Source organism: Aedes albopictus, chromosome 2, assembly GCF_035046485.1.
Source record: "Aedes albopictus strain Foshan chromosome 2, AalbF5, whole genome shotgun sequence".
Taxonomy (NCBI): domain Eukaryota; kingdom Metazoa; phylum Arthropoda; class Insecta; order Diptera; family Culicidae; genus Aedes; species Aedes albopictus.
This window is the reverse complement of record NC_085137.1, coordinates 329,364,019-329,389,146: the sequence shown is the minus strand read 5'-3', so window position 1 is coordinate 329,389,146 and position 25,128 is coordinate 329,364,019. Positions and strand designations below refer to the sequence as shown.

Below are 25,128 nucleotides of genomic sequence, written 5' to 3'. Positions count from 1 at the left end.
CCTTGTCCACATATCGCCAATCATCGGTTCAAAATCTACACCGAGTGCAAACTATATCGCCGAACGGATAATCTTCGGTTTTAGTTTAACGATTTATTTTTCAACCAATCGGCTAGACAGTTGGTGAAAGCAATCGCGTCGATGACGTTTGAATTCGCCCGCTCTTTTGGAGATTAACCCTTATGTGGCCGACAGGGTACCCGGGTACCCAGCACCCATTTAAAATACACGGTATAGAAAAAAGCAAAAAGTTTGTCGGACACATAACGGTTAAAAAACCAATTCAACAAAGTCTATGCTGATAAAGCTGTACATATCGGAAGTTCTTCAAGTACGAACGCCCACCGTAGTAGACACAGGTCTATAATAGCGCCAATAAATTCTGGAGCAAATTTGAAGTGCCCGTTGTGTTTGCGACATGGTTTGGATTAGAAGATGAGTGCCTGTAGTGTACAATTATGTCACGTGTAAGTGACAATGACTCGATGATTAAGAATCTTCTGTTTTCATGCAACTTCGTTTATTTTTATTTTCATTTAAACATTATGACTTAGATGCTTATCAATTAATTAAGGTGTTCTATGATTTCCCCTTGTAAAAATATACAATACAAATACAATACAAATACAATGTATACATTACAATACATTCGCAATACATTTTATTGTAGATACCATACAGAAGACAATATAAAAACAATGGATAATTCTCGCTGAGACCGGCCCACTATTTACACCTTGTCTTCAAAAATGTTTAAAGTTCCGATTTTCTAAAAGTCCTTGCTAAAAAAGTAAGGAAAATGCATTTGGTTACTCAAATTGATGGACCCCCCGTTAGTTGGAGGCACAACAATTTTCGCTGACCCCTCGATTTTGGTCAAATGGTTGCTCATTTAAACCGTTATAACTCGAAAGTTTCTCCAAAAACCACCTCAAAACGAATTGTTGTTGAAACGGGAAAAGATAAAGATAGTGCTACTATTTACAATACTAAAAAGTTGAGTCGGCCATCTTGATTTTGCCCTCCATCTTGGATTTTTATACCAAAACATTTGTTCACTATGATGGCAACCACAGATTTTCAAACATTTTGCATCAATTTAAAGCTGAGACATTTATACATAACATATCAAAAAAAATTAGATGTCTTTTTCTTCTTTGAAAAGTTATCTGAAGTTTTGTAAACCATGCCACTTTTGCGCACTGGGCCCGGTGCCGGCCGTTTACATAAATGCTGTGTTATTTCGCAGTGTTTACGAACACGAATTTAAAATCTGAACCTACTAATGGAAAGCTGAAGCTCTTCAAAACACTAAAAAAGTTATAAAAGCAATGCCCGCATCATTGAAAAACAGTCAAAAATGGAAACGAACCTCCGATTTGCCCTAATTTTGCGGCAAGTGCCTTTGTGTATACATGCATGCGTAAACTCGGAAGCTGTTGCCTGTCGTTGCCGGTGTGCATGGAAATGTATGGAGAAAACGTGGGTTAATTTACAAAACGGCAGATAACTTTTGATAGGAAAAAAAGACATCTCTATTTTTTTTTTTTTTGATATGTTATGTATAAATGTTTCAGCTTTCAATTGATGCAAAAAATTTTGAAAATCGATGGTTGACATCATGGTGAAAAAAAAATATTTTGGTATAAAAATCCAAGATGGCAGCCAAAATTAATATGGCCGATCCAAATTTTTACTATTGTAAATAGTAGCTCTATATTTCCTCTTTTAAACAACAATTCGTTATGAGGTGGTTTTGGAGAAAAATTCAAGTTATAACGGTTTAAACAAACCACCATTTGACCAAAATCGAGGGGTCTGCAAAAATTGTTGTGGCTCTAACTAACGGGGGGTCCATCAATGTGGGCAACCAAATGCATTTTCCTTACTTTTTAGCAAGGACTTTCCGAAAATCGGCACCTTAAACATTTTTGAAGACAAGGTGTAAATAGTGGGCCGGTCTCTGTGAGAGTTACCCCAATATAACGTATGGATATGCACCATAAAATGTATTGTAACATTTTACAATACAATGTACAGGTTGTTAAATATTGTAAAAACACAAAAACAAATTTCTGGAGCAAATCTGAAACGCAAACCATACAAAACAATAAGATATTGTTTGAACTTTTTGTATAGAAGGTATATTGTTGTATAACCAAACCATACAATAACAATATAATGAATTGCTGGCAATAGAATGTATTGTAGTATATTTTTGTTTTCTCCGATTCCAACAGAAATATAAAGGTAGTGTGCAAAACGTAAACACATCCAAAAGCTATACTTTACAAATACTGGTGTGAGTGAGAAATGGACAAACTGAAATGAAATTTGCGAAAAAAAAAATCGTCCTACCGGTAAGACTCAAACCCTCGACTCCTACTCACTAGACAGGCGCTTTGCCAACTACACCACAAGTAGACTCGAAGATGTAGTGACTAATATAAACTCAAGTTCATCTCGAAATTCGAACCAAGAAGAGCATGAAGTGTGCAACAATTGGCGAGTTTTTAAGGTGTGCAATAATTGGCGATTTACCCTAGTATTCTCTCTCTTGAACGGTGAAACATCCGAAAATGTTCGAAATACAGAAATTCCGTACGTTGAACAGTGTGTAGATCCCCATTAATTAATTTCCTATTAATTTAGCAAGGATGTAAATCCGTCAGTCGTGTCAGTGTGCAGAACTGTGAGCTGGTCCCCACGTTGTCCCCACAAGTTCCTATCTCATGCTTCCACACGGAAAAATATTATAACCCAAAGAATAAGTTTTAAAAACTCAAATTTGGCTAAACTGCTTAAAGATTTAACTCAAAGTTGGGTTGTTTTCTCCCTCGCCCCACCGCAATGTTGTCGAAAACAAAGAGAGAAGCACCGACGCATCCGCTGCTCTTCCGTGGAAGAAGCCAAATTTGGGTTTTCTTAAGTTAACCCAAATTTGCGTCATTTGAGGCCTCCGTTGGGTGAAAATAACTTACCACTGGGTTAATTTTTTTTGCCGCTCTCAAACGAGAACTACTCACTCATCTTTTTCGCTGTTTAACGCAAATTTGAGTAATTCCACGGAAGACCGGGATTGCGTCAAAACAACTTAAATTTGGGTTGATTTGTAGTTCCGTGCACGGGTCAAGCGATGACAAAGACTGGCAGCCGATCAACGCAAGGATGTGCATGTTGAGAGTTAATGGCCGTTTCTTCAACTACAGCATCATCAACGTCCACTGTACACATGAAGGGAGACCTGATGACGAGAAAGATGCGTTCTACGCGCAGTTAGAGCAAATATACGATGCGGTGGTTGCTCGCCGCGTGACGTGAAAATCGTTGTCGGCGACATGAACGCGCAGGTAAAAAGAGAGGGAATGTACAGACCGGTAATCTGGCGCAACAGCCTTCACTCACGCCGTATCGAATGACAACGGCCAGCGATGCGTAAACTTTGCAGCCTCCCGTGGTATGGTAGTCCGAAGCACCTTCTTCCCCCGCAAAGATATCCACAAAGCCACCTGGAGATCACCCGACCATCAAACAGAAAACCAAATCGACCACGTTCTAATCGACGGTAAATTCTTATCGGATATAACCAATGTTCGCACATACCGCAGTGCGCATTTAGATTCGGACTACTACTTAGTCGCTGTATGCATGCGCTTAAAACTTTCGACAAACCACGCGTCGAAGTCGAACGCCGTGGCTCAACATCGAGCAGCAGAAGAGCAGCTTGGCGCAGCTACACTTGAAGATGACTGGAGGGACATCCGATCCACCTTAGGTAATACCTCGGCTATAGCACTAGGCTACGCAACTCCGAATCACAGAAACGACTGGTACGACGGCGAATGTGAACAGCTGAAAAACGAGAAGAATGCAGCATGGGCGAGAATGTTGCTCGAGGGCGAATGAGGCACGTTATAGACAGGCGAGGAACAGGCAGAACTCAGTCTTCCGGATGAATAATTGCAAGTGTCAGGGCTGGGATCGAGCCCATGACCATCCACTTATGAAGTGAACGTGTAGCCACTACGCTACGGGCCCCGGCTACACTGGGTCAATACCAAGATTTGGGAGGAGGAAGTATTACCGAAGGAATGGATGGAAGGTATCGTGTGTCCCATCTACAAAAAGGGCGACAAGTTGGATTGCGGGAACTACCGCGCGATCACACTACTGAGCGCTGCCTACAAGATACTCTCTCGAATGTTATGCCGTCGTCTATCACCGAAGAAGACAAATGAATCACGAGCAGCATCAGCTGAAACTAGGAGGCTATGATGGGCGGGTCACGTCATCAGAATGTCGCATAGCAACCCGATTTAAATGGATCTCGAGAGCCATCCCACCGGTACAAGAAGACGTGGTGCCCAGCGAGCTAGGTGGGTCGATCAAGTGGACGATTTGCGCAGAATGCAGAACTGGAGACGCGCAGCGATGAACCGTGTAGAATGGAGACGACTACTACGTACAGCATAGGACACTCAGGCCTTAGTCCGACCGGTTAGATAAGGTGAGCTACGCATTGCTAAGACTGATAAATAGGATAACATCTGGCGTCGGCCGGAAAAATGCAAAGCTTGTTTGTTGCTTGAGCGGTTCCTCGCCAAAATTTCCATGCTTCCAGATACGCCAGAAATTTACTTGCGCTCTGCATACCTACTATCCATTACGAGTCGAAAAAGCTATGCTTCAGAATATCGATCTTGTTATCTCAGTCTAGACTCTATTCGCGACTACGAAGGTTGATGAGCTGGGAAACACTCTTTCTTCCTACGGTGTTTCTTATGGGAGTATGAGTGAAAAAAAGCAAAAAATCTGCCCTCCTTCACTTTCTCACAGAAAACCGCAAACAAAATCAACACCTTCGAAGTCCCCAATGTATTTCCCGTTCTGTTGTTATCTTGTCATTATCGGGTCATAATAAGTGCTCACATAGTAGTTTGCGGCGCCTGATACAGTCAATTCTGTTTTATGCGATGGATGCGTCCGCGTAAAAAAAGTTCGTGTAAAAAAAGTTCAAAAAATCGCGCAAAAAAATCCAAGGGAAATTTTTAATACGATTTGCCCTCCGCAAATTAAAATCGTGTAAAAAAAGTTGCGTAAAAAGAGGTCGTGCATAAAATATCGCGTAAAAAAAGTCGTGTAAAAAAACAGAATTAAGTATACTGATGCCACGATGGTGATCCTCATCGCAACATCCTTTCATCCATGAATTTGTATGAAGTCGAGGGTGGATCCTCTCTGGAGCCACCATGTTAAATTCCTTCAGGTTCACTGCTGTGCACGATGTCCAGTAGTTTCTTTCAATACTAGATTTATTGCTTTTAAGTTTGACACTTCCGCTAATCATTTGGTTCGCCGAGCGATGATTAGCGTGTACTAATCTCCAAAATTGTGCAAAATATTGTTTAATTCATATATCCTTTTCCATAAGCATAAGGTATGCGCACAGCAAAATCTGGCCAAAGAAAATCAAGCAGTAATAATTGATTCCAACTTGTTCCCAAACCAAAAGCTATTCATCGTATAAAAGCATTAATTTACTTTAAATCAACATCAAGACATTGCTGATTTGACTTGTTATATCCGTCATCTCGAGTTTTAAGCTTGAGTCCTTCCGTAAAGTTTTGCACAGTACCTTCGACGGCATGCCAAGAAATTTTTACCACCTTTGTGTCAAAATCAATCTTATTTTTCGATGAAAGCTGTCGTTCTTGACATTTTTTGAAGGTTCCAATTCACGGTTACTCAATATTTTTCAATTGGGTTAAGTTTTGAAGTGTATGAGATTTTACGTTTTTTGGAAAAATCCAGTAAAATTTCTACATAGTTTTCTGCATACAAACGCAAGCATTCTCCGCCAAAAATAGGGGACAAAAATTAATTCAAATCAATACACAATGTCTAAGCTTTTGAATAAGAGGTGCCAGCCATTTTTCCCGACATTTCCCGTAGTGAAAAAGATGATTTGCTGTACATGTATTTCTAAAAGTTCGGTTTTTCAAACCACAAATTCATATTGTTGACCAAACTATGTATTTCTTGCCAAACTTCGATTTTTTCTTGCTCTTAAGTTGATCTGCAACCTTTCCAGGTTGTAATGATGTATAGAACCGAATACTTGAAAGCTAACTTAGGTCTGCAGGGACGGTCGCTTTAATGTACATTGTCAGATTTTCAGCACGTTTGTGCAAAAACTTTTCGAGGACTTCTTGTTCCCTTGACTCTATTTTAAACACAATGTCAGAATATATCCCGAAGTAAATATTTTTCGATTCCTTACACAATAAGCTTTCATTTGCGCCAGAGATTGCCACGATTCGTTGAAAATAGAGAAATTTCTATCCAAAATACGGTGGCTAGATTTTGCTGTGTGCATACCTTAAGCTACACCGGAGCAAGTTGAAACGAAAAGTTTGAAAACTAAAAGATTATTTGATTAAAAAACTATGTGTTTTTTATTCTTGACCACTTGACCCTATTTTACAGCTTTTTTGCCCACTAGGGCCCGGCAAAAAACTATGTGGTATGACATTCAAATTGTTTATCATGATTGGATAACATTATGTTAATGCGCTGTTTCATTTTACTACACATTTACATTTTACAAACTAGAATCGTAATATACCTACTTGAGAAGTAAATGCACCAGATTCACATAAGGTACACCGGGACAAATTGAAACGGGTGGGGCAAGATGAAACAGCGGGTTAACATGATGTTATCCAATGATGGTAAACAGTTTGAACGCCAAAACACACAGTTTTTATTCAAACAATCTTTCGGCGAAAGAAAAAAAAATCCAAATTGTATTGAAAACTATTTCAAAACTTCGTGTTTCATCTTGCCCTACCCGTTTCAACTTGCCCCGGTGTACCTTAAGTTGAAAAAGCTCTGCTACTTAAACTTTGACTTTCATTTTTAAATGTGATGATTTCCTTTCGTTTTGTTTACAACCCCGCACTTCTAGATTACAAAATGTAGGGCAATATTTACAACCACTTACAGATCATCCCATTCAAGTACGCGGATTTCTAAGTTCGTGTGTCTTCCTTATTTTAAAGAGGTTCGATTTAAGGTTTACCTCAAATGAAATAATCAAATCTTTGTCGAAGGCTATCACTCTGAGTAGTTTCAAGTGCTTCCCTTATTCACATAAGTATAAAACAGGATGAAGTTCGTTCAGATCTACATTACACAGTCAGACGCTGAGAATATAGTATCTTTCAAATCAAAAACCTATCTAGTAAAAAATTATCGACATGGCAAACGCAGTAGTTATTTCGTTAGCCTTAATGGTTACCATCATATCTGCAGAAATGCTTCAGTTGGACGATAACTACGTGAATCGAGTGGTCGGTGGCCATGAGGCTGCCGATGGATCCGTGCCCCATCAAGTATCATTGCAGTTGCAGGGCTTTGGACACCTCTGTGGTGGTTCCATAATAGCCGAACGGTGGGTTCTGACGGCTGCCCACTGTGTTAATGGGTAAGATAATGAACAATTATTATCATCATACATATTTTCAAACGTTTTAATCCATTTATTATCTAATAGTCAAAAACCCGGGCAGCTGAACGTACTGGTCGGAACCAACAGTCTAAAGGAAGGCGGAGATCTCTACGAAACGGACAAATTCTTCCAGCACAAGTATTACGACAAACCGCAATTTCACAACGACGTGGCATTGGTTCGCCTGAAATCCAAGCTACAATTCTCCGCCAAGGTTAAGGTGACTTGGTGCATCACAGAATTTTCATAGGAATCATTGACTTTTTAATTTTCAATGATTGTTTGCCTCGCGTTTTTGAAGTGATAAAAAACGGGCAATTCTGCAGTCACGCAGTAGAAAAAGTATCATCACACTCACCACGAGTGAGCATATGGGATGATACATTTTCATCCAAATTTGCGCTTTGGTAACTGAGTTTTATCACTTTGAAATTTCGAGCGAGATTTCAATGATGCTGATGACGCACTACGCGTCGTTAAGGCTATTGTGTACTGGGAGAAGGAAGTAGGTGCCAACCGGACGGTAACTCTGACGGGATGGGGTAGAACTTCGGCTGGAGGACCCGTTCCGACGAAGTTGCAGACACTGGACCTCAAAACGATCAGCAACGAAGAGTGCAAGCAGAAATCCGCAAGTGGTGGCAGTAACGTTGATATTGGCCATATTTGCACTCTTACCAGAAGCGGCGAAGGAGCGTGCAACGTTAGTTGACTAATCATTTTATGTTCAGCAGCGAGGTACTACAAAACTTTAATCATTTCAGGGAGATTCTGGTGGACCACTAACTCTTGATGGAAAGCTAGTAGGATTGGTGAACTTTGGCGTGCCCTGCGCATTTGGATATCCGGACGCCTATGCACGTGTATCATATTTCCACGAGTGGGTTCGAACTACTCTTGCTGAGAATTCAGCGTAACCGACTATATCCATACACTAAAACGGAAAACATTTTCAAAGAAGAATGTCTCATTAATAAAGTTGCATTGAAAGAGCAAATGGAAAATTGCGTATTATTAACTTATTTGTTTTGCGCGTTCTTATTTGTTTTGCTAAAAGATCGGTGACAAAAATTGCTGTTTGCAACGATAGACCACATTTATTTCATCAACATCACATTTCTTCGTATCCACTAATTGCTACGAAGAAGAGAAAGCCTCAGTATCGAGCTATTCCGCAGAAAACGTGGTTGAACATTGATGTTCACTTGGTGTACCTAGTATAGATTCACAATCTACCCAACTAATATTTTCAGTGCTATAAGCTTTAGTCATTTGCTTTCAGTTGTGTAAACATCGAAATAAAGCAATCAACGCTGAATAAAAGGGAAGCTAGTCAAATATAAATCATAAGCTAATACACGGCTGCAAAACAAGCACCATACAGCTACCAAACTCGGTTTTCGACAATCAATCACTTATCACTGGAGCTGCCTTTACTGCACTCTATTTCAACTCCGGCCGATTTCCCGGAGGATGTGAAAACTTGAAAAAATCGAATAGGAGTCCCCACTAACAAAAAAAGCTACCACTATGCAGTACATTTCGTTCACAAATCCACATATCAGCAGCGCTTTGAAGGTCGTAATGCGATATTATTACAGCTAGAAGCTGTAAAAAGAAACTCTGCAAAAACAGTTGACCTGCTCCTGAAGTAAACGGCAGTCTGTAGTTGAATGGATGCGCAGGAATAACTTCAGGTCGTCCACGAATGACAGCCGGGGATCTTGGAAAACCAGATGCACGTCGTTGAAGTAGATACAGCATTGGTGCTATGATTTCTTGCATTATTTGATACTGTTTAAGCAAAACTTTGGGTAACTGTATTGTTGAAGTTGCAATGCAGTTGAAATGCAGAATGCAACAACACAGCTGCCCAAAGTTTTTCTTCTACAGCTGCATAAAATTAGGTAACGAATCATACATGTAACACCCACGCTTTTTGCACCATTTCATTGCAAAAATGGAGACTTTGTCATCAAATCAAATCTCAATCTCAAATCTCAATCAAATCTTGTATTTCGCTGATTGTGTCCTATTATGTGATTCGTCTTAATCGAGTTTTTCTTCAAGCCAATCCTCGCTGGCTCCCTCTTTAGAAGAGCATAAGCTTTCGCCGGAAAGCCATGTTCTGACATTATTTGCCGAATCTAATTTCTTTTTACAGAATCGTACGCTGCTTCAAAAATAATGGTCAGACTTCCGAAATGTATCATTAGGATCATCTACAAGATACCCGAGCAGGGAATGAGAACAAACCTATAACAAATTGATAACTCATTTTGTTATTGATAACAAAATGAAATCAAAATAAGTTTTCTTTCCGAATTGTTTTTATTTAATATCAAATTAAGATATCATTTTGTTATCATTTCAAAAACTCAATGAAAACAAGATTTGATTTCAAAAATCCAAAAAAGGTTTAATATGCTTTATTAATATTAATTATATTCACAAACTATTTGTTAAATCTACCAGAGTATTTTACTTACATATTGACACAAAATTTATAATTTGCTGATTCTGGGTAATGGTCATGCTATTGATTTAAATGGCTTGAGCTTTAGTAAGTCTTTTTAGGGTGACTGAATATTATCGACAGGTTTGTTCTCTTCGTTATGAGGGGGTATTTATCGGCCAAGTTGCCTGACCAAGTTGGGGGTATTTATCGGCCAACTTTGAATTCAACAGGTTTCAAAAAGCCTTCCATGACGAAGAGAACAAAACTACCCAGAATACAAAAGTTCCCAGATATCAGTTATTTCTATCTAAACATATTGCCAAATATTTTTAAATTTTTAAATTCTATATTAAAGGCAAATGAAGTTAGATATGGCCTACCGAAGTAATTCACGGTCATTCTACTGTTGAAGGTCACATATTTTACCCTTATAAAGAATTCTCGCGCGAAAAAGGATTGTGGATTCATTGTAGCTCCGTACTAAAATGATGAATCTCGTGATGTTTGAAGTTTTGAAAATAACACAGATATTTATCATACACGAAAATGATGAATGCCATTTCACTTATTGTTATGCCAAACGGCCATTTACCAATCGACTATTATGCCAGATTATGCCAAAAGACTATGCCAAACGACATTATGCCATACCCGATAGAATTATTGTAGTAAAATATTTTTCCTATCGGATGCCTTATTTTTTCAATGTCATCATTTTCCCCGGGTAACGAGGGAAAAAACTGAGAAGCCGAATGCGACTCAATTCGTTGCTCGATGTCATTCAATTTGAGTCCCGTTGCCTGTGGCTCTGGGATGTCGTGAACATCTCCCATGTCACAACTCCAATGAATTAAAGACTAGTTGTAGTTTAGGTCTATTTACTTCGGAGGTTGGAACAGTAATAATCGTAGAAAAGTATAATGTCAAACAACTTAATTAACATAGGTTTCTTTGATCATGGCTTCAGGCCATTCCTCTATAGGGCACTGCATTGTTTTGATTTTGTATGGGATTTTGACGTTTCTTGGCCTTGTTGTTTACAAAATTTCTGTAAGAGTGAAGGAGAAGGAGATGATTTCACGCAGAGCCCTATAACATCTCCCCCTTCAGAAAAGATCATATGGTGAGAGCCACGAAGGAAGCCTTCGGTTCCGTATCGGGTTGTTAGTAGGTTGGGGTTCATTATCTTCAACATTGTCTGCAGGAACATCTTCTTCAATTAGCGGAGGTAGCATTTCCCCAGGTTGTATATCTTCAGGTGGCAGTTCTTCGGTTGGTTGATGAACCTCCACCGGATTCTGCGGAAGTTCATCGATTGGATCATTGCGGATTGAACATGGAATAGGAATATTGAATTCTTCAAGCAGCATGGTCCATGGTAGCTGATGATCTGCATCGACATCTTCGAAGGAAGTTTCCAGATGAGTGTCCAGATGACGTCCTCTCAATTGGTTGGTGTGAGAGCGGATAAGACGACCATTGTCCAGAAGTACATTGTAGTTCACAGAACCTTTCCTCTCAATGATCTTGCCAGGAACCCAAGTAGTCACATTTCGATGGTGAATCTGCGCATACACCAGATCGTCAGCAGAAAACTCTCTTTTCACGGTCCCATGACGTCGATTGAACTGTTCGTTTTGCTTGTCGTTCACGGCTACGGAGGTAGTTCTCCTGGGCTTCAGCAAATCTAACGGTGTAGAGACAGTTCTTCCAAGGAAAAGCTCTGCAGGAGACTTGCCATTAGGTGCGCTTCGATTCGGGGTCGACCGGTAGACGGACAGGAAAGTTTGAAGATGCTGAAACGTCGTGGTTTTTCCTCCTTCTCGAAGCTTCTTGAGTCCTCTCTTAAGGGTGTCTACGAAGCGCTCAGCCTGTCCATTAGACTGCGGATGGTATGGTGCAATTGTCAAGTGCGTTATTCCATTTTCATCACAAAACTGCTAGAAGCGGGCGCTAACAAATTGCGTTCCGTTGTCCGAAACGAGTGTCCTTGGATTACCAAATCTTGCAAAGATTTCCTGAAGTATGTCCAGCGTCGCTGATGTGGTAGTGCTTCGTGTACGAAAAATTTCCGGCCATTTTGAGAAAGCGTCGATTACCAGAAAATAGTAGAAACCGTGGATGAAACTAGTCTAAGGGACGAATCTGCGAAGCTTTCTGCGTGGTACTGGATGTAATTGATATACACACTCATTCTTGTTTTCGATCGAATCCACTTTCGAACGTAAATCGTTCGCATTCCCGTTTGAGTCAGCAAAATTAAATGCGATACGGATTCGAACGAATCAAATCGTTCGAAAGTGGATACGTCCGTAAACAAGAATTAGGGTGATAGGGATTGAGTTGCTGGATGGTTAGAACTACTATTTTAAACGTCTGTATTTCCAACTCTCACTGTGGTTGACCATCTAAAATGTATTGTTTTAGTCAGTTCTAGAGAGCATACAACCGGTTGGGCAAGGAGCCTGCAAGGTTCAACAGCTCTTGAACGTAAACGCACAATAATCGTCATACTGAGCTCTCTCAGCACTGGATTTACTGTGGGATTTACCCGTGGATTTATCAATCTGTTAACCCTGGTGGTTTTGGAAATGAACCAGCCTCGGGCTGAAAATCTCCCTAATAAAGCTAATAATAACCCTGGTGGTGTCAACGAGATACCCTCCACCTTCTTTGGATGAATTCTTATTTGGGACCACTTTCCCACTACTCGGCTGTCGAAGGTTGCCCGGCCAAAGACCATTCCCCAACAAAGATCTTTTACGATTATAGAGAGGACCGTATTTTAATCCCGTGTTCGCATCACATTTCATTCGTTTCGGATGATTTACAACTAGTTACAGAAGAAAAAACTTGTATAGGGCACTGCACTGTTTTGATTTTGTATGGGATTTTGACGTTTCGTGGCCTTGTTGTTTACAAAATTTCTGTAAGAGTGAAAGAGAAGGAGATAATTTCATGCACTGCCCTATGACAGCCAAATAAATAGTTTTGTTGATGTTAAGGACAAGGTATTTGGAGTACATTGCTCAAAATTTCTAGAGCACCGTTTTTTGGAACCGTTGAACGGATTTGGATTAAAATGCATCACGCTGTTGACAACCACTGAACAATTAGCGTGATGCATTTTCATCCAAATCCGTTCAACGGTTCTAAAAAACGGTGCTCTAGAAATTTTGAGCTATGTACTCCAAATACCTTGTCCTTAAGGATCAAGATTGCTGAGATCCAATTTTCAGTTCAAGGATTTATTTTATAGCATAACATTGTTGCCATAAAATCACCGACGAACCGACGTGACAGCTAGAACAAATAAATTCAAATTTGTTGTCCGCGACGCCATGATGAAAAATAGCCGAACACTATCGCCACCTCTATAACGGCTCGCGATGATTTGATAGCTCGACACCGAACCCCCGTGTGTTCATATAGGAAACGGTTCGCGTCTGCGCTGATTTGACAGAAGCGATCGCTCGCTTTGGTGGTCGACCGTTAAATTTGGGGGGGACACTTTTGAATCACCACTGTCACGTCGGTTCGTCGGTGATAAAATTAAGTATATTTATCATAGTTAATAGAAATATTAAATATTATTATGTAAGTGATCAGCCCCGTGGTAGAAACCGTCAATCGGGCCAGCATAATCGATGTGCACTCTCTCCCACGGCTTCGATGGAACAGGCCACGATTCCAAATCCGTTTTGCGAGGTGACTTGGCAGCTTCAGCACATGATCTGCAGCACCGGACAAGTCCTTCGATGTCATCATCGATCTTGGGCCAGTAGACGAAACTTCTTGCAAGCGACTTCATCCGGTCCATTCCAGGGTGACCTCTATGTAGCTGCTGAAGAATGCGTTTCCGAAAACGAACAGGAACAACAACTCGATCTCCGAACATGATGCATCCTTGAACGATTTGAAGACTGTCCCGGCGAGTGAAAAACTGCTGGACGGCTGGGTCACTAATCTCCTTGGAATGTTCGGGCCAACCTTCGTTTATGTGAAGCATAACTGATTTCAGAGCGGAATCCTTCGAGCTTTCAGCAGCGATCATTTGAGACGTAACTGGTAGACTTGATGTGGAATCACTGAGAACGGCTTGAACATAGGCTTCCATTTGTATAGAAGCAATGACATACTCCTCGTCGACTCGTTCATGGCACTTCATCAATCTTGAAAGCAAGTCAGCATGTCCGAATTCCTCAGTTTTCACAAATTGGATGTCGAAGTTGTACAGCATCAGTGTTAGAGCCCAACGTTGAAGTCGGTTGGCAGTGTATACAGGAATGCCTTTCTTGCTTCCAAACACCTTGAGTAGCGGTTTGTGATCCGTTTGCAAAATAAACTTCCGACCGAATAGCATCTTATGGAAGCGGGTTACAGCAAACACTAGAGCCAGGGCTTCTTTCTCAATTTGTCCATAATTCTGTTCTGCAGCGGTGAGAGATCTTGAAACATGCGAAATAGCCTTCACTGATCCGTTCGGAAAACGATGCATAATAACTGCGCCTACGCCATCTTTTGATGCATCTCCTGCGACAATAATGTCCTTGTTTGGGTCAAAATGGGCCAGCAACAGGTCTGATTTCAGCAGCGTTTTGAATTTCTCGAACGATTTCTGGCAGCTATCCGTCCATTCCCACTTAACGTTCTTCTTCAGCAAGTAGTCCATGGGTGCTCGTAAATCCTTCATTTGCTTGACGAAACGTCCATAATAATTGATGGCTCCAAGGTATGATCGAAGCTGCGACACGTTCTTGGGAGCTGGCATCTGCGAAATAGCACTTGTCTTCGCTGGATCTGGTCGTAAGCCGTCTTGATCGATGATGTGTCCTAGGAACTTGATTTGTGAGAGGCCAAAGCGGCATTTATCCATCCTCAAATGAAATCCGTATGCCTTGATCCTTTCCAGAACTTCATTAAGACGTTGGTCATGTTCCTCCTTAGTCCTACCGGCAATCATGATGTCATCCAGATATGGTTTAACTCCTGGAATGCCGGCGACCATGCTATCGATGATTCGTTGAAATGCACCGGGGGCGGACTTGATTCCTGGTGGCAAGCGGTGTATTTGAACAGTCCTCGATGAGTGTTGATGGTCAGGTACTTTTGCGATTCCTCCTCAACCTCGACTTGTAGGTACGCATCCGAAAGGTCGAGTTGGGAAAAATATCGGCAGCCTGCAAGATCAGCGAAAATATCATCTGGGTGTGGAAGTGGATGTCCATCTGATTCTAGCGCATTGTTCAGTCCGGTAGAGTAATCGCCACAAATTCGAACGGACACGTTGTCTGATTTCCGGACCACGACTATCGGTGTGGCCCAGTCGGAAAACTTCACTGGAGAGATTATTCCCTTGTCTTGAAGGCGTTGAAGTTCGGCATCAACCTTTGGAAGTGCTGCATATGCGACTGGTCGTTTTGGACAGTACACTGGACGGGCATCTGGTTTCAGGTATAGTTTCACTTTTGCTTTTGTGCACCTACCAAGTGAGCTCTGGAACACTTCGGGGAATTTCAAACGGAGCTTCTCAACGGTGTCTTGCGGCTTTTGATGGACAGCGTTCACCAGCGAATTGAAGGGTACAGACCACAGATCGAACAGTTCGATTGTGTCTATTCCAAGGACATTCAAATCTGGGTTTGATGACACGTAGACAATACCTTCGTTTGTTGAATTCTTGATGGTAAGCTGGGCCTTGAACTCGCCAACGATGTTGATTCTGTCACCGGAAGCGCTGATAGCTGGTCAAACAACTTAATTAACATAGGCTTCTTTGATCATGGCTTCAGGCCATTCCTCTATAACATCCCACATTTGTATTGCTGCAGTGCATATAATCAGAAGGAAAAGCTGAAATATAATTACCTATACAAAAATATTAACCCTCGAGCGATCGCGCTGTTGTATTTTGTACAACACGATCAAAAAATCTTGCTTTTTGTACTCAGCATTAGCGTGGTGCTGACGCAGGTAGTCAACCACGCGAGTGACGGAAGGTTAAGGGCAGCCCAAGGAACAATCATTCATTTAACCAACATTGCAATGACATTTTTATTCCACATTTGATTGAATTACAGTTTAACATTATTTCATCACAGCTTGTAATCAGGCGTTGTTCAAACAAAAGTGGAGAAGTTATTCAGCAATCTTTTCTGCAAGCGCGATACAGGATTTACAGTCGGAAGTAATCTGTGTTATATCAGCCTCATATTAAACTTGTATTCAGCTACAATAACCTGCTGCAAAAACAAAAACAAATTGAAGTGCGAGGTGCAATTATGGTCCAATCATGTTTATTTGTCACTGTTGAACCATTACTGTTGAACCATTATTGAACGTTCCCACAATAGCTGAAGTATTAAACATCAAAAGCATTTGTTAAACTTATGTAGACCACAATAATCAGCTATCGAAAACTGTGAAACATAAGCTTTTTAACGCGTAGAAGAAAGTTCTTCTTCAGCTTATATTAAAGCTAGTAAAAGCAAATCGAACAAACAAAAATTGCTGACGTTTGTTAAGCTTATAATTAAATTGCTGTTCACATACGTGCCAAATGTTGCATTTTGGCTTATTTACAATGTAAATAGCATTATTTCAGCTTATTATTCAGCATTTGGTTTTGTTCAGCTACGAATGTTATAAACCAGCAATAGTTCAACATGCATGCTTATTTATGACTTTGAATTGTTCCTTGGGAGTTGTCCTTTGACTCCAAATTTACTTTTCTTTGTCACTTCAATGTATATCATTAATCTTTTAGTTGAATCATGGTATAGTTATGCTGCATATCTACAGGGGATACTCAAAATAACTGGGACAGGTAAAATTTTCACTTTTCAAAAAATGTTCAAATCACTGTAACTTTGGAAAAGGGCATCAAATGTTCTCGAATTTTTACTGTAAGTTCATCGACTAGTTGTGTATCAGTGGTCAAAATTTGGAAAAGATCGGGCCATTCTACACAAAGTTAAAAAGGTTCTAGAAAAAGGTATAATTTTCCGATAGCCAATTTTGAGCTATTATATCTCCGGATTCAATGATCCGAATGCAATGAAATTTTGATCATTTATGACTAATATAATGAGCTATTAAAAACATTTGACTAAACTTAAAATTCTTCACACGGAAGAAAATTGTTTCGATTAGATTCTTTTTCTAATATAACACAAATTTATCCAAAACTTTATCATTGTTTCAAAATTCGAGATAGTAATTATAGTTCATTTAAATTCCCTCTAATTGAATTGAATATATTTATGTTTCAAAGGCAGGCCACCAAATAGCCTTCATTAAATTGAAAAAATAATGGGATGCATATGTAAAATAGATAAATTTACTGAAAAAACATGGAATAAATGAGATCGCCATAACTTTTTTTCTTATTTATAATTTTAAATTAAGTCAACTGTTTTTCAAAGTTCATTATATTAGTCATAAATGATCAAAATTTTATTGCATTCGGTTCATTGAATCCGGAGATATAACAGCTCAAAGTTGGCTATCGGATAATTACACCCTTTTCTAGAATCTTTCTTACTTCGTGTGCAATAGCCCGATCTTTTTCAAAATTGGACCACTAATATACAACTAGTTGATCAACTTACAGTAAAAATTTGAGAATATTCGATGCCCTTTTCGAAAAGTTACAGCGAGTTGAATATTTTTTGAAAAGTAAAATGTATACCTGTCCCAGTTATTTTGAGTATCCCCTGTACTGCCGGTGGAAGCATAATTGTCCCATGTGCATTTTTGGCAATATTGAGATTTTGCAGCCCATGACCATGTATCCTGGGGTACTATCATATACGGAAATAAAAATAGGTAGTTTGTTCCGAAAATTGTTGAAAAAATGCATGGCCGATTTGTAACATTCTTAAAAGTGGACGCATAAGCGTAACGTTTCATTGGAAATCCTATGAAACTATAAAATCTCTTTAAAACAAAAAATAGTGCTCAAATTAAAAATTGGTTGATGTTAGAACACGATTCAGCACTTATACTTCATAGTTGAGACAATTTACTTTTTTCGAACTTTGGACGCGATTTTCTCGATTGTCTGTTTTTGCACATGGGACATTTATGCGTCCACCGGCAGTGTATGAGGATATCATATCCGATTTACATACAACTTTTCTTCGTATAGACTCCAAGTTAGAAATGAAATGACTGTTGATGAAATGTTATTGTTACAATCGATAATACTACGGCATTAATAGGTGTCATATTCTGATGATATCGTATCAAACAAAACAAGTTTACAATCACGAGATTCTTCTAAATTTAAAATAAAATTTAATTTAACCCTTAAATGCGCAATGTTGTTTTAAAACAACATACCTAAAAACGCTCCAAAATAATTGACCTTCACTTTTATTATTAATTATTAATTTATTTTTTAAATCAGTTTTTTATTGTCGTGCGCCTTTAAGGGTTAAATTTTTACTTTCATGTAAATTAATGCCTAATAAAATATCAAAATGAATACTAAATTTGTTATTAATTTTTAGTTATTACCCTTTAGATTTGATAACTCCCTGAGAACTGCGTATGATATCAAGTCGTAAAATGTAGATAACAAAATGAGATATCAATTTGTTATCAAAGAGAACTCATTGTGATTTCAATAAGATATTCCAGTACATTATTTTGTTATCGTTTTTGTTATGTTAACACTTAAGTCATACAAAATGAAAACTCACTTTGTTATCAAAATTCGTGTTATCAAAATAACTCAATTTGTTTTCAATTAGTTCTCATTCCCTGCTCGGGTAAACATCTCATCCGTCGCTGATCGACCCTGAGAAAACCAGCCTGGTATTCATCGACGAACTCCTCAAGAGGTCGCAAATTGTAGTACAGGACATGCGACAGTATCTTGTGTGTCAAATTTGAAAGGGGACAATTACGTGTGAATTCTTTTGAGTTATTTTTTTAGGAGTTTCTTTCAATAAACTGCAATCCACAGCGATTAATTTTGAATAATTTATTCGTCTGTACTCTTTCAATTGAATGTTTGCTGCGATTACTGAGTTGGCATCATACAAGATAATCAATTCTAAACTATGCGAAAGACGTAGCTTACTGAGCTATTTGTGTACAAGTACATTCCTGTATGACTACATTGAGAAGTAGGTGTCGCCACAAAATAAATACTCTAGGTCTAGAAAATGTTCCTACAAATCGGACAGGTGGATTTGTTACTAGTGCTGAACCACCTGTACAAACAGGGCCCATGGAATTTCTTCTTGCACGTCTTACAGGAAAGCTTGGGTAGCTGGCATGTGTCTTGGTGAATAACGCTGTAGCACACGTAGCATTCCTCGACTCCTTCAAATTTGCGATCCAGATTACGCTTCCACAGCGATAAACCGTCCCAGACGGAACCGTTCTGAAAAAAATAATGAATTCCATGAGCTTTTAGATTAGTTTTTGACTGTAGAGCTTAAGATGAAATATCAAGAAATCCAATTTCGATTTCGCATACAAACTTTTGAGGCACAAATCTGATGAACAAAGCATCAAACCACGCAACATTTGTTTATCCTGGCTTTGCTCACTGGCAAAAAAAGCAGATAGGTTAACCAAATTTAGCACATTTGTTAATAATTGTAGCAACCATATTTGTATTCTATGTTTACCTAGAGTACAAGTAGAAATCGGTAAACCTGGATCCACTTAGAGAACATTCCTTAACCCTCCTAAAATGTTAGTTTTTTCGCACCACGATGGCGTAGTGCACGTTCAGTGTGCCTAGAAATTATGTCACGTAAAACTTTGAAATTTACAACTCCCTTTTCACGGACCTTCCTTTTTCCCGATTTTCCTTTACTGAATGTACGAGCTGTTACATACTTCCACGTTCCACATATAAATCGCATAATATAAGAAGCTTGGAGGGTTTTCTTTTATTATTTTTTTTAAATTATTTATTTGGTCAACGTCTAAGATATTGTGATTTAAATCTGAAACATCACACAAATATCAATTTTTAACAACTTTTGGAAAAATAATCCGTACCCTAAAACAGCCAAGCCACAATCATGGGTTTTGAGCAACCATCTTGGATTTTCTGATAACCGTTTTTCAACTCCGGACTTCAACTTCCCCAGACAAGTATCTTGAATTTTTGCCCACCAGACGCCGGACACCATCCCCATACCATATCACATGTTTTTTTTTATAGCCCAACACTCCATACAGCAGCCGATATTTTGGATTATGTTAATGCCATCTTGGATCACAAGTTAAACAAAAACTCCATAAAAAGCTTCAATCTTGAATGTTGTCCATTGTCTTGAGTTTGTAGGTCGTCTGGACTTTCGACTTGTTACCCATCCCGAGCAAAGTCCAACAACAAAATTACAGCAAATCGAAAACATGATTTGTATTCAGCAACAAATTGATATCACATTTTGATATCATTTTATCTTTACTTAATTTGATTTCAAATTTTGCTTTCGGTTTGCTGTCATTTTGAATTAATGTAAATATTTAGTGTTACAATAGTTTTTAAATCTTTTATTAAACTATGTGAAGTAATTCTAGGGATATATCATTAGTACAATTGTATTATTGCATTTAGGATTTGATATCAACCGAAAAACTTTACATTTAACGATTTTTCATTTTTCTTGCGCTGATAACAAAAACAGTTAACAATTTGCTATCATCGATAGCAGGAATGGTTTTCAATTTGCTGTCACAGGAACATTTTTCTGCTCTCATTTTTGATGTTTTAACCGTTAAAACGACCAAAACGACAACAACCTGAGTTATCAAAAATTGCAATATCACAGCATCAAAATTAGTTTTCAATTTGCTATCAGACTTTGCTCGGGATACCTTATACCCATATTGCGTGGCTTTAGAGCTACCTTTCCTTCCCACGACTTTGAACAACTATTTCTATACCAAGAAAGCGTTTGCGAAAAAAGTGGTAAAAACAAAAGTTGTTCCACATTTGCCAAATTTTTGGAAATCAGCGAAAAAGTTTTTAGTTGTAGACCAATTGATTGTTTATCAATAGTTCCACTATTGAAACAAGTAAATAGTTGGTAGTTGGGTTTACCTAATGGGTTTACAATCATATATTGCATCATGTTCATCTAATTCCATTTGTCTCGAGTTCGTCGAAAATCGTGTAGAGCAACCATGGGAAGAGGGTTAAAACGTCACCGAAATAGTTACCCCATCTTGATCTTTTATCTGCCATCTTGTTTTTTTTCTAGTAAAACTTACCTGATGCGTCAAAAATATGGAGAGCTGCATAACCACTTGGCGGGACTGCAACCGGCCACCAATCTGCTTGCCCCCTTCCACGGTAACTGCGCCCAGCGGAAAGTTGTTCGGCAAGGTGATGTGCAGTTCCACTTTCGCTTCGTCGATGGAGTAAACGGCCATCACCTGTCGTGCGGCGGCATGAACCTTGATCTGCATGTTGTCCTGTTTGTCCTTTTTCTCAATCAACGATTGGAACTCATCCTGACAGAGCAAACTGGACACGCAATTGCTGGTGACTTTACCGACAATCGCTGCATGCCGGTGATTCAGACCGTTCCACCAACGACGCACAACAGCCGGCAGGAAGCGCAAACACTGCGTGTAGAGATGACATGCGTACCGTTCTGGTCTCAAGGTTGCACCTGCAGAAAAGAAGAATATCAAAGTTAGCCTTGAGTGAAAGTTGACATTCAATTTGCCAGCCATGATGGACGCATCCACTCAAAATTTCAGTGAACCCGAGTTGTTCGAGGATAAATCAACAGAAGTGGTGGTCTATCCGGATTTGTTCCCCGATGAACCGCCATCGTTGGAAGCCGAAATCAAACGTGGATTAAAGGAGCTCAAGAAAAAACGGCAACAAGTGTCGAAGGACAAACGGAAGGCGAAGAAGGCAGCGAATAAGGATGCCCCAAAGGTGACCAAAATCATCTTTCCTGCGCCTGAAAGATTTCTTGGGTGCCGACACAATGACACCATTATCATCGACCGAGAGATTCTGCGACCCAACGAGCATCTTCGACTTTTGGCGACGCCTCGAGTTAAGGTGAGTGTTTAATAGATACATCTATTCTATATTGAATAACCCTTCCTGGTAACCACTAAGCACTTTTCTGAGCATTATAACGGTCATTGAACAGCTTTTCAGTGCTTAAAAGCCCTTAATAAGCATTCCTAATGCTTATAGGCACTGTTAACAGTAAGCACTAAAATAGGCTCTATATACCTATATAAACCGTACAAGTTGTAAAGAAGTTTGTCAGTGCTGTCACAGCGTTTTCAGTACATGACGTTTGTATCAATCAAAATTGTTATCGACCCAAACAGACTCAAGTCGGTCATGATCAATCAGTGAATGTTCAGGAACGCGATAATTTTTTTATGTCATGCGCATGCTGTTGTTCAGTAGATAATGGAAGCTTTCAAGTTTTTCTGGATGTTTTCATGTTGATTGGAGTGATGCTAGATACAATTCTCATAGTTCTTTAGTTCTAAGACAAAACCGAGCTCATTTCCCTCCTCTTCTGCAACGTTTCCCGACCATTTGTATAAATATTGCATCTGCTGCATCTCTTCTTGCATCTCTTCCTGGAATCGTCACCACTAAGGTTACCACTAAATCATCACCCTCCCGTATCATTTCACTCCGTCGAGATACTCCAAGGGACAGTTTCTGCAGAATTGAGGCATGTATGTTGCTTTAACTGTTTTGCTTTGCATGGTTTAAATACTATTTTGATCATACTGATTCCAAAGGACTTGGACTTTCGATCAGGAACCCGGGGAACAACAGCTGGAATCTGGATCAAGCAGCAAAAAAGCAATTGAAGCAAAAGAAGTTAGAAGTTAGCGGCTTCCCCCATTGAAGTGGAATCTCGGCCGCGTTACAGAAGGATTTAGAGGCAAAGACGATAATTTCCGCGTGCGCGCAGAAAATGGGGGTTTCCGACAAGTAAGGGCAGCAATTTCCTAAATGAAGGACAACGTGCTTTTGGAGCCGACCTACGGATACCTGAACAAATAATAGAGTTAATAAACTATAGAGGACGAATGTCGCTGCTGTTCCCTTTGTTCTCGTTCGCAAACATGCCGGGTATCTATCTGTCAAACTGCATACTTTTTCGCTTTGACACTTATATCCCTCCCTATCTCCGCCAGCAAGAGATATTGCAATGGCGACGCCAGCGACATTCTTCCTCTATAGTTTATTAGCTCTATTGAACAAATTGAATTGGATCTCTATACCGTCTACCCACAGATAAAGAGACGTAATACCTAGAATAATTTTAGTGGAAATCCATCGCCCAAATCACACTACCATCATCTGGTGGAAATGTTTCACGAAACACTGCGTTCTGCAATATCGTCAACAGAAGGCGCTAGTGTAAAACGTCAAACGCAAAGAAAAACGATGCGCGCGTCTCTGGTTGTAGAAGCCACAACTATGAAGAATTAAAATGATCGTTAAAAGTGTGGTCGATGGAAATTTTGCCAGTGTTACGGCTGTTTGTCTGTGGTCTAACCCCGCATCTAATCTGAACACTTTTTAATGTGACCCCTTTAATCCACGTCTCCACTAGACAGAAATGTCTTGCCATTTTGCTGCCAGCAAGAGTTAACGCTCCAGAAATGTACACAACCGCTGCTCTCCTTGCAATCAGCGAGAGAACATTTCTGTCATGTCCGGACAGATGGAAAAAAGGCAAGACATTTCTGTCTAGTGGAGACCTTGGGTAAATCGGCACATCGTTCAAACTAAAATGGTCATTCTGCTCATGGAATGGAGTGAAACGGAATGCAGAATCAAAATAAAACAGCAGAAAGGGTTACAGTGTTTTTCGTTGCCCACAGGGTTACTAGAAGTTTCAATTAAAAATGAACCCCATTGGTTTACATGAGGTGTCGTTTAAACCAACGAGGGTATACGGTACTAGAATGGGATTATCATGAATTAGGTTATCAAATTAGTGTAAATCTGTTGGTTTTAAGATGACCGACGTATGATTGTGCCAAACTATTTGTAGACTTGGCCTAGTCAATGTTTATTAAACTACTTACAGTATATCGTTGTTCAGCCTAACGTATTCTGTATTCTGTTTTTGTATGATTTCTTCCTTTCATATGTAACTTAGACAGCCGACAGTAATTGAAAACACATTTTAATCTTTTCAGCAAAAACCACAGTACGTACGCTTTGTTCAGAAAGTATTACCACCACCTACCAACCACATAAAAACTCTTGCACAACCTAAAGCAAACTACGTAAAGGATACAATAAATCTACATTCAAAACACCTCAAACCACAGCAGATCGAAAGGATGAACGAACGACTGAACGCGCGAGATTACCTCACCATAGCCGAGTCACGCCAGTTTGCCCGCCAACAGAAAAAGGATGAACTGCGTTGGTTACGTCACCGGAAGCATCAAGAGCGTATCCTGAAGAAGAAAATAGTGCGTTTGGAGCTTGACTACCTTCGCGACATTATGGAGAAGGTGTATCGGCGAACCAGAAACTACTTCTTAGGCGACGAAGAACTTACACTGGAAGGAGAGCTAGCGATTGCCTCCGAAGTGATACTAACAAGGCTTTGCGACCTTATTAGTGTTGACGTCCCGCTACGGGATGGAGCGAATGTGTTGGATAAATATTACTGCCAGCTGGGCGATAAGGCAGCCATGTGGATGTGGAAGATCATGCAATCATCTGGAGTGACTTTCGAACGCCCTGAAGATGTTGTCAAACGACTATCGGCAGCCTCAAGCCTTTTCGAGGATCCTACCAAAATGGATCAGGAAAATATTAAGGAGGAAACAGAAGCTGATGAAGAATTTGAAGTTGATGACTCAACACGAGGCATAGTGATGGACATGTTGGAAGTCAGCATAGATAGAGCTTTTTATTATATGGAAAATAACAATGGCACAGAAGAAAATGGTTTTGCTACACTTAGTGTGTCCCAAACAGCAATAAGAGCTGCCCCTAGTGAGGAGACTACAAAAACTGAGCGAGAAAAGGGATCCAAAGTTAATTTCATGCCACTCATGCCACGAACTTCGTCGATTGCAGTAGAAAATGATAAGGTAAATGAGGGATTGAAAGACGAATAAATGCTTCGATAAAACTTAACATTTCTTGTAGTAGTTGAAAAAT

The 25,128-nt window shown here is 39.7% G+C and overlaps 4 protein-coding genes across 4 annotated transcripts in view; 2 read left to right on the top strand and 2 right to left on the bottom strand.

The window, feature by feature from the left end:
• Nucleotides 1-7,170: 7,170 nt before the first annotated feature.
• Nucleotides 7,171-8,532, top strand: LOC109397955 (chymotrypsin-1-like). Its single transcript, XM_062852518.1, has 4 exons — nucleotides 7,171-7,486; nucleotides 7,556-7,730; nucleotides 7,992-8,213; nucleotides 8,275-8,532. Exons 1-4 carry the CDS (start codon nucleotides 7,260-7,262, stop codon nucleotides 8,425-8,427), a joined length of 777 nt encoding a protein of 258 aa, XP_062708502.1. The 5' UTR covers nucleotides 7,171-7,259; the 3' UTR covers nucleotides 8,428-8,532.
• A 1,666-nt stretch (nucleotides 8,533-10,198) lies between these two features.
• Nucleotides 10,199-14,931, bottom strand: LOC134286705 (uncharacterized protein K02A2.6-like). Its single transcript, XM_062848361.1, has 2 exons — nucleotides 13,624-14,931; nucleotides 10,199-11,905 (listed from the first exon to the last, which is right to left on the bottom strand). Exons 1-2 carry the CDS (start codon nucleotides 14,929-14,931, stop codon nucleotides 11,075-11,077), a joined length of 2,139 nt encoding a protein of 712 aa, XP_062704345.1. The 3' UTR covers nucleotides 10,199-11,074.
• A 4,011-nt stretch (nucleotides 14,932-18,942) lies between these two features.
• Nucleotides 18,943-25,128, bottom strand: part of LOC109398005 (E3 ubiquitin-protein ligase listerin) — a 33,640-nt gene continuing 27,454 nt past the window's right edge. Inside the window, exons 12-13 of the mRNA XM_062852504.1 lie at nucleotides 21,213-21,616; nucleotides 18,943-19,362 (exon numbers count right to left, since the gene is read on the bottom strand). Of these exons, the coding sequence (XP_062708488.1) occupies nucleotides 19,135-19,362; nucleotides 21,213-21,616 (632 nt within the window). The 3' untranslated portion in view covers nucleotides 18,943-19,134. The remainder of the gene's footprint in view (nucleotides 19,363-21,212; nucleotides 21,617-25,128) is intronic.
• LOC115267593 (uncharacterized) lies at nucleotides 21,626-25,102 on the top strand. The gene is made up of 2 exons (XM_029874686.2): nucleotides 21,626-22,020; nucleotides 24,147-25,102. The coding sequence occupies exons 1-2, from the start codon at nucleotides 21,679-21,681 to the stop codon at nucleotides 25,083-25,085; spliced, it is 1,281 nt and encodes a 426-aa protein (XP_029730546.2). The 5' UTR covers nucleotides 21,626-21,678; the 3' UTR covers nucleotides 25,086-25,102.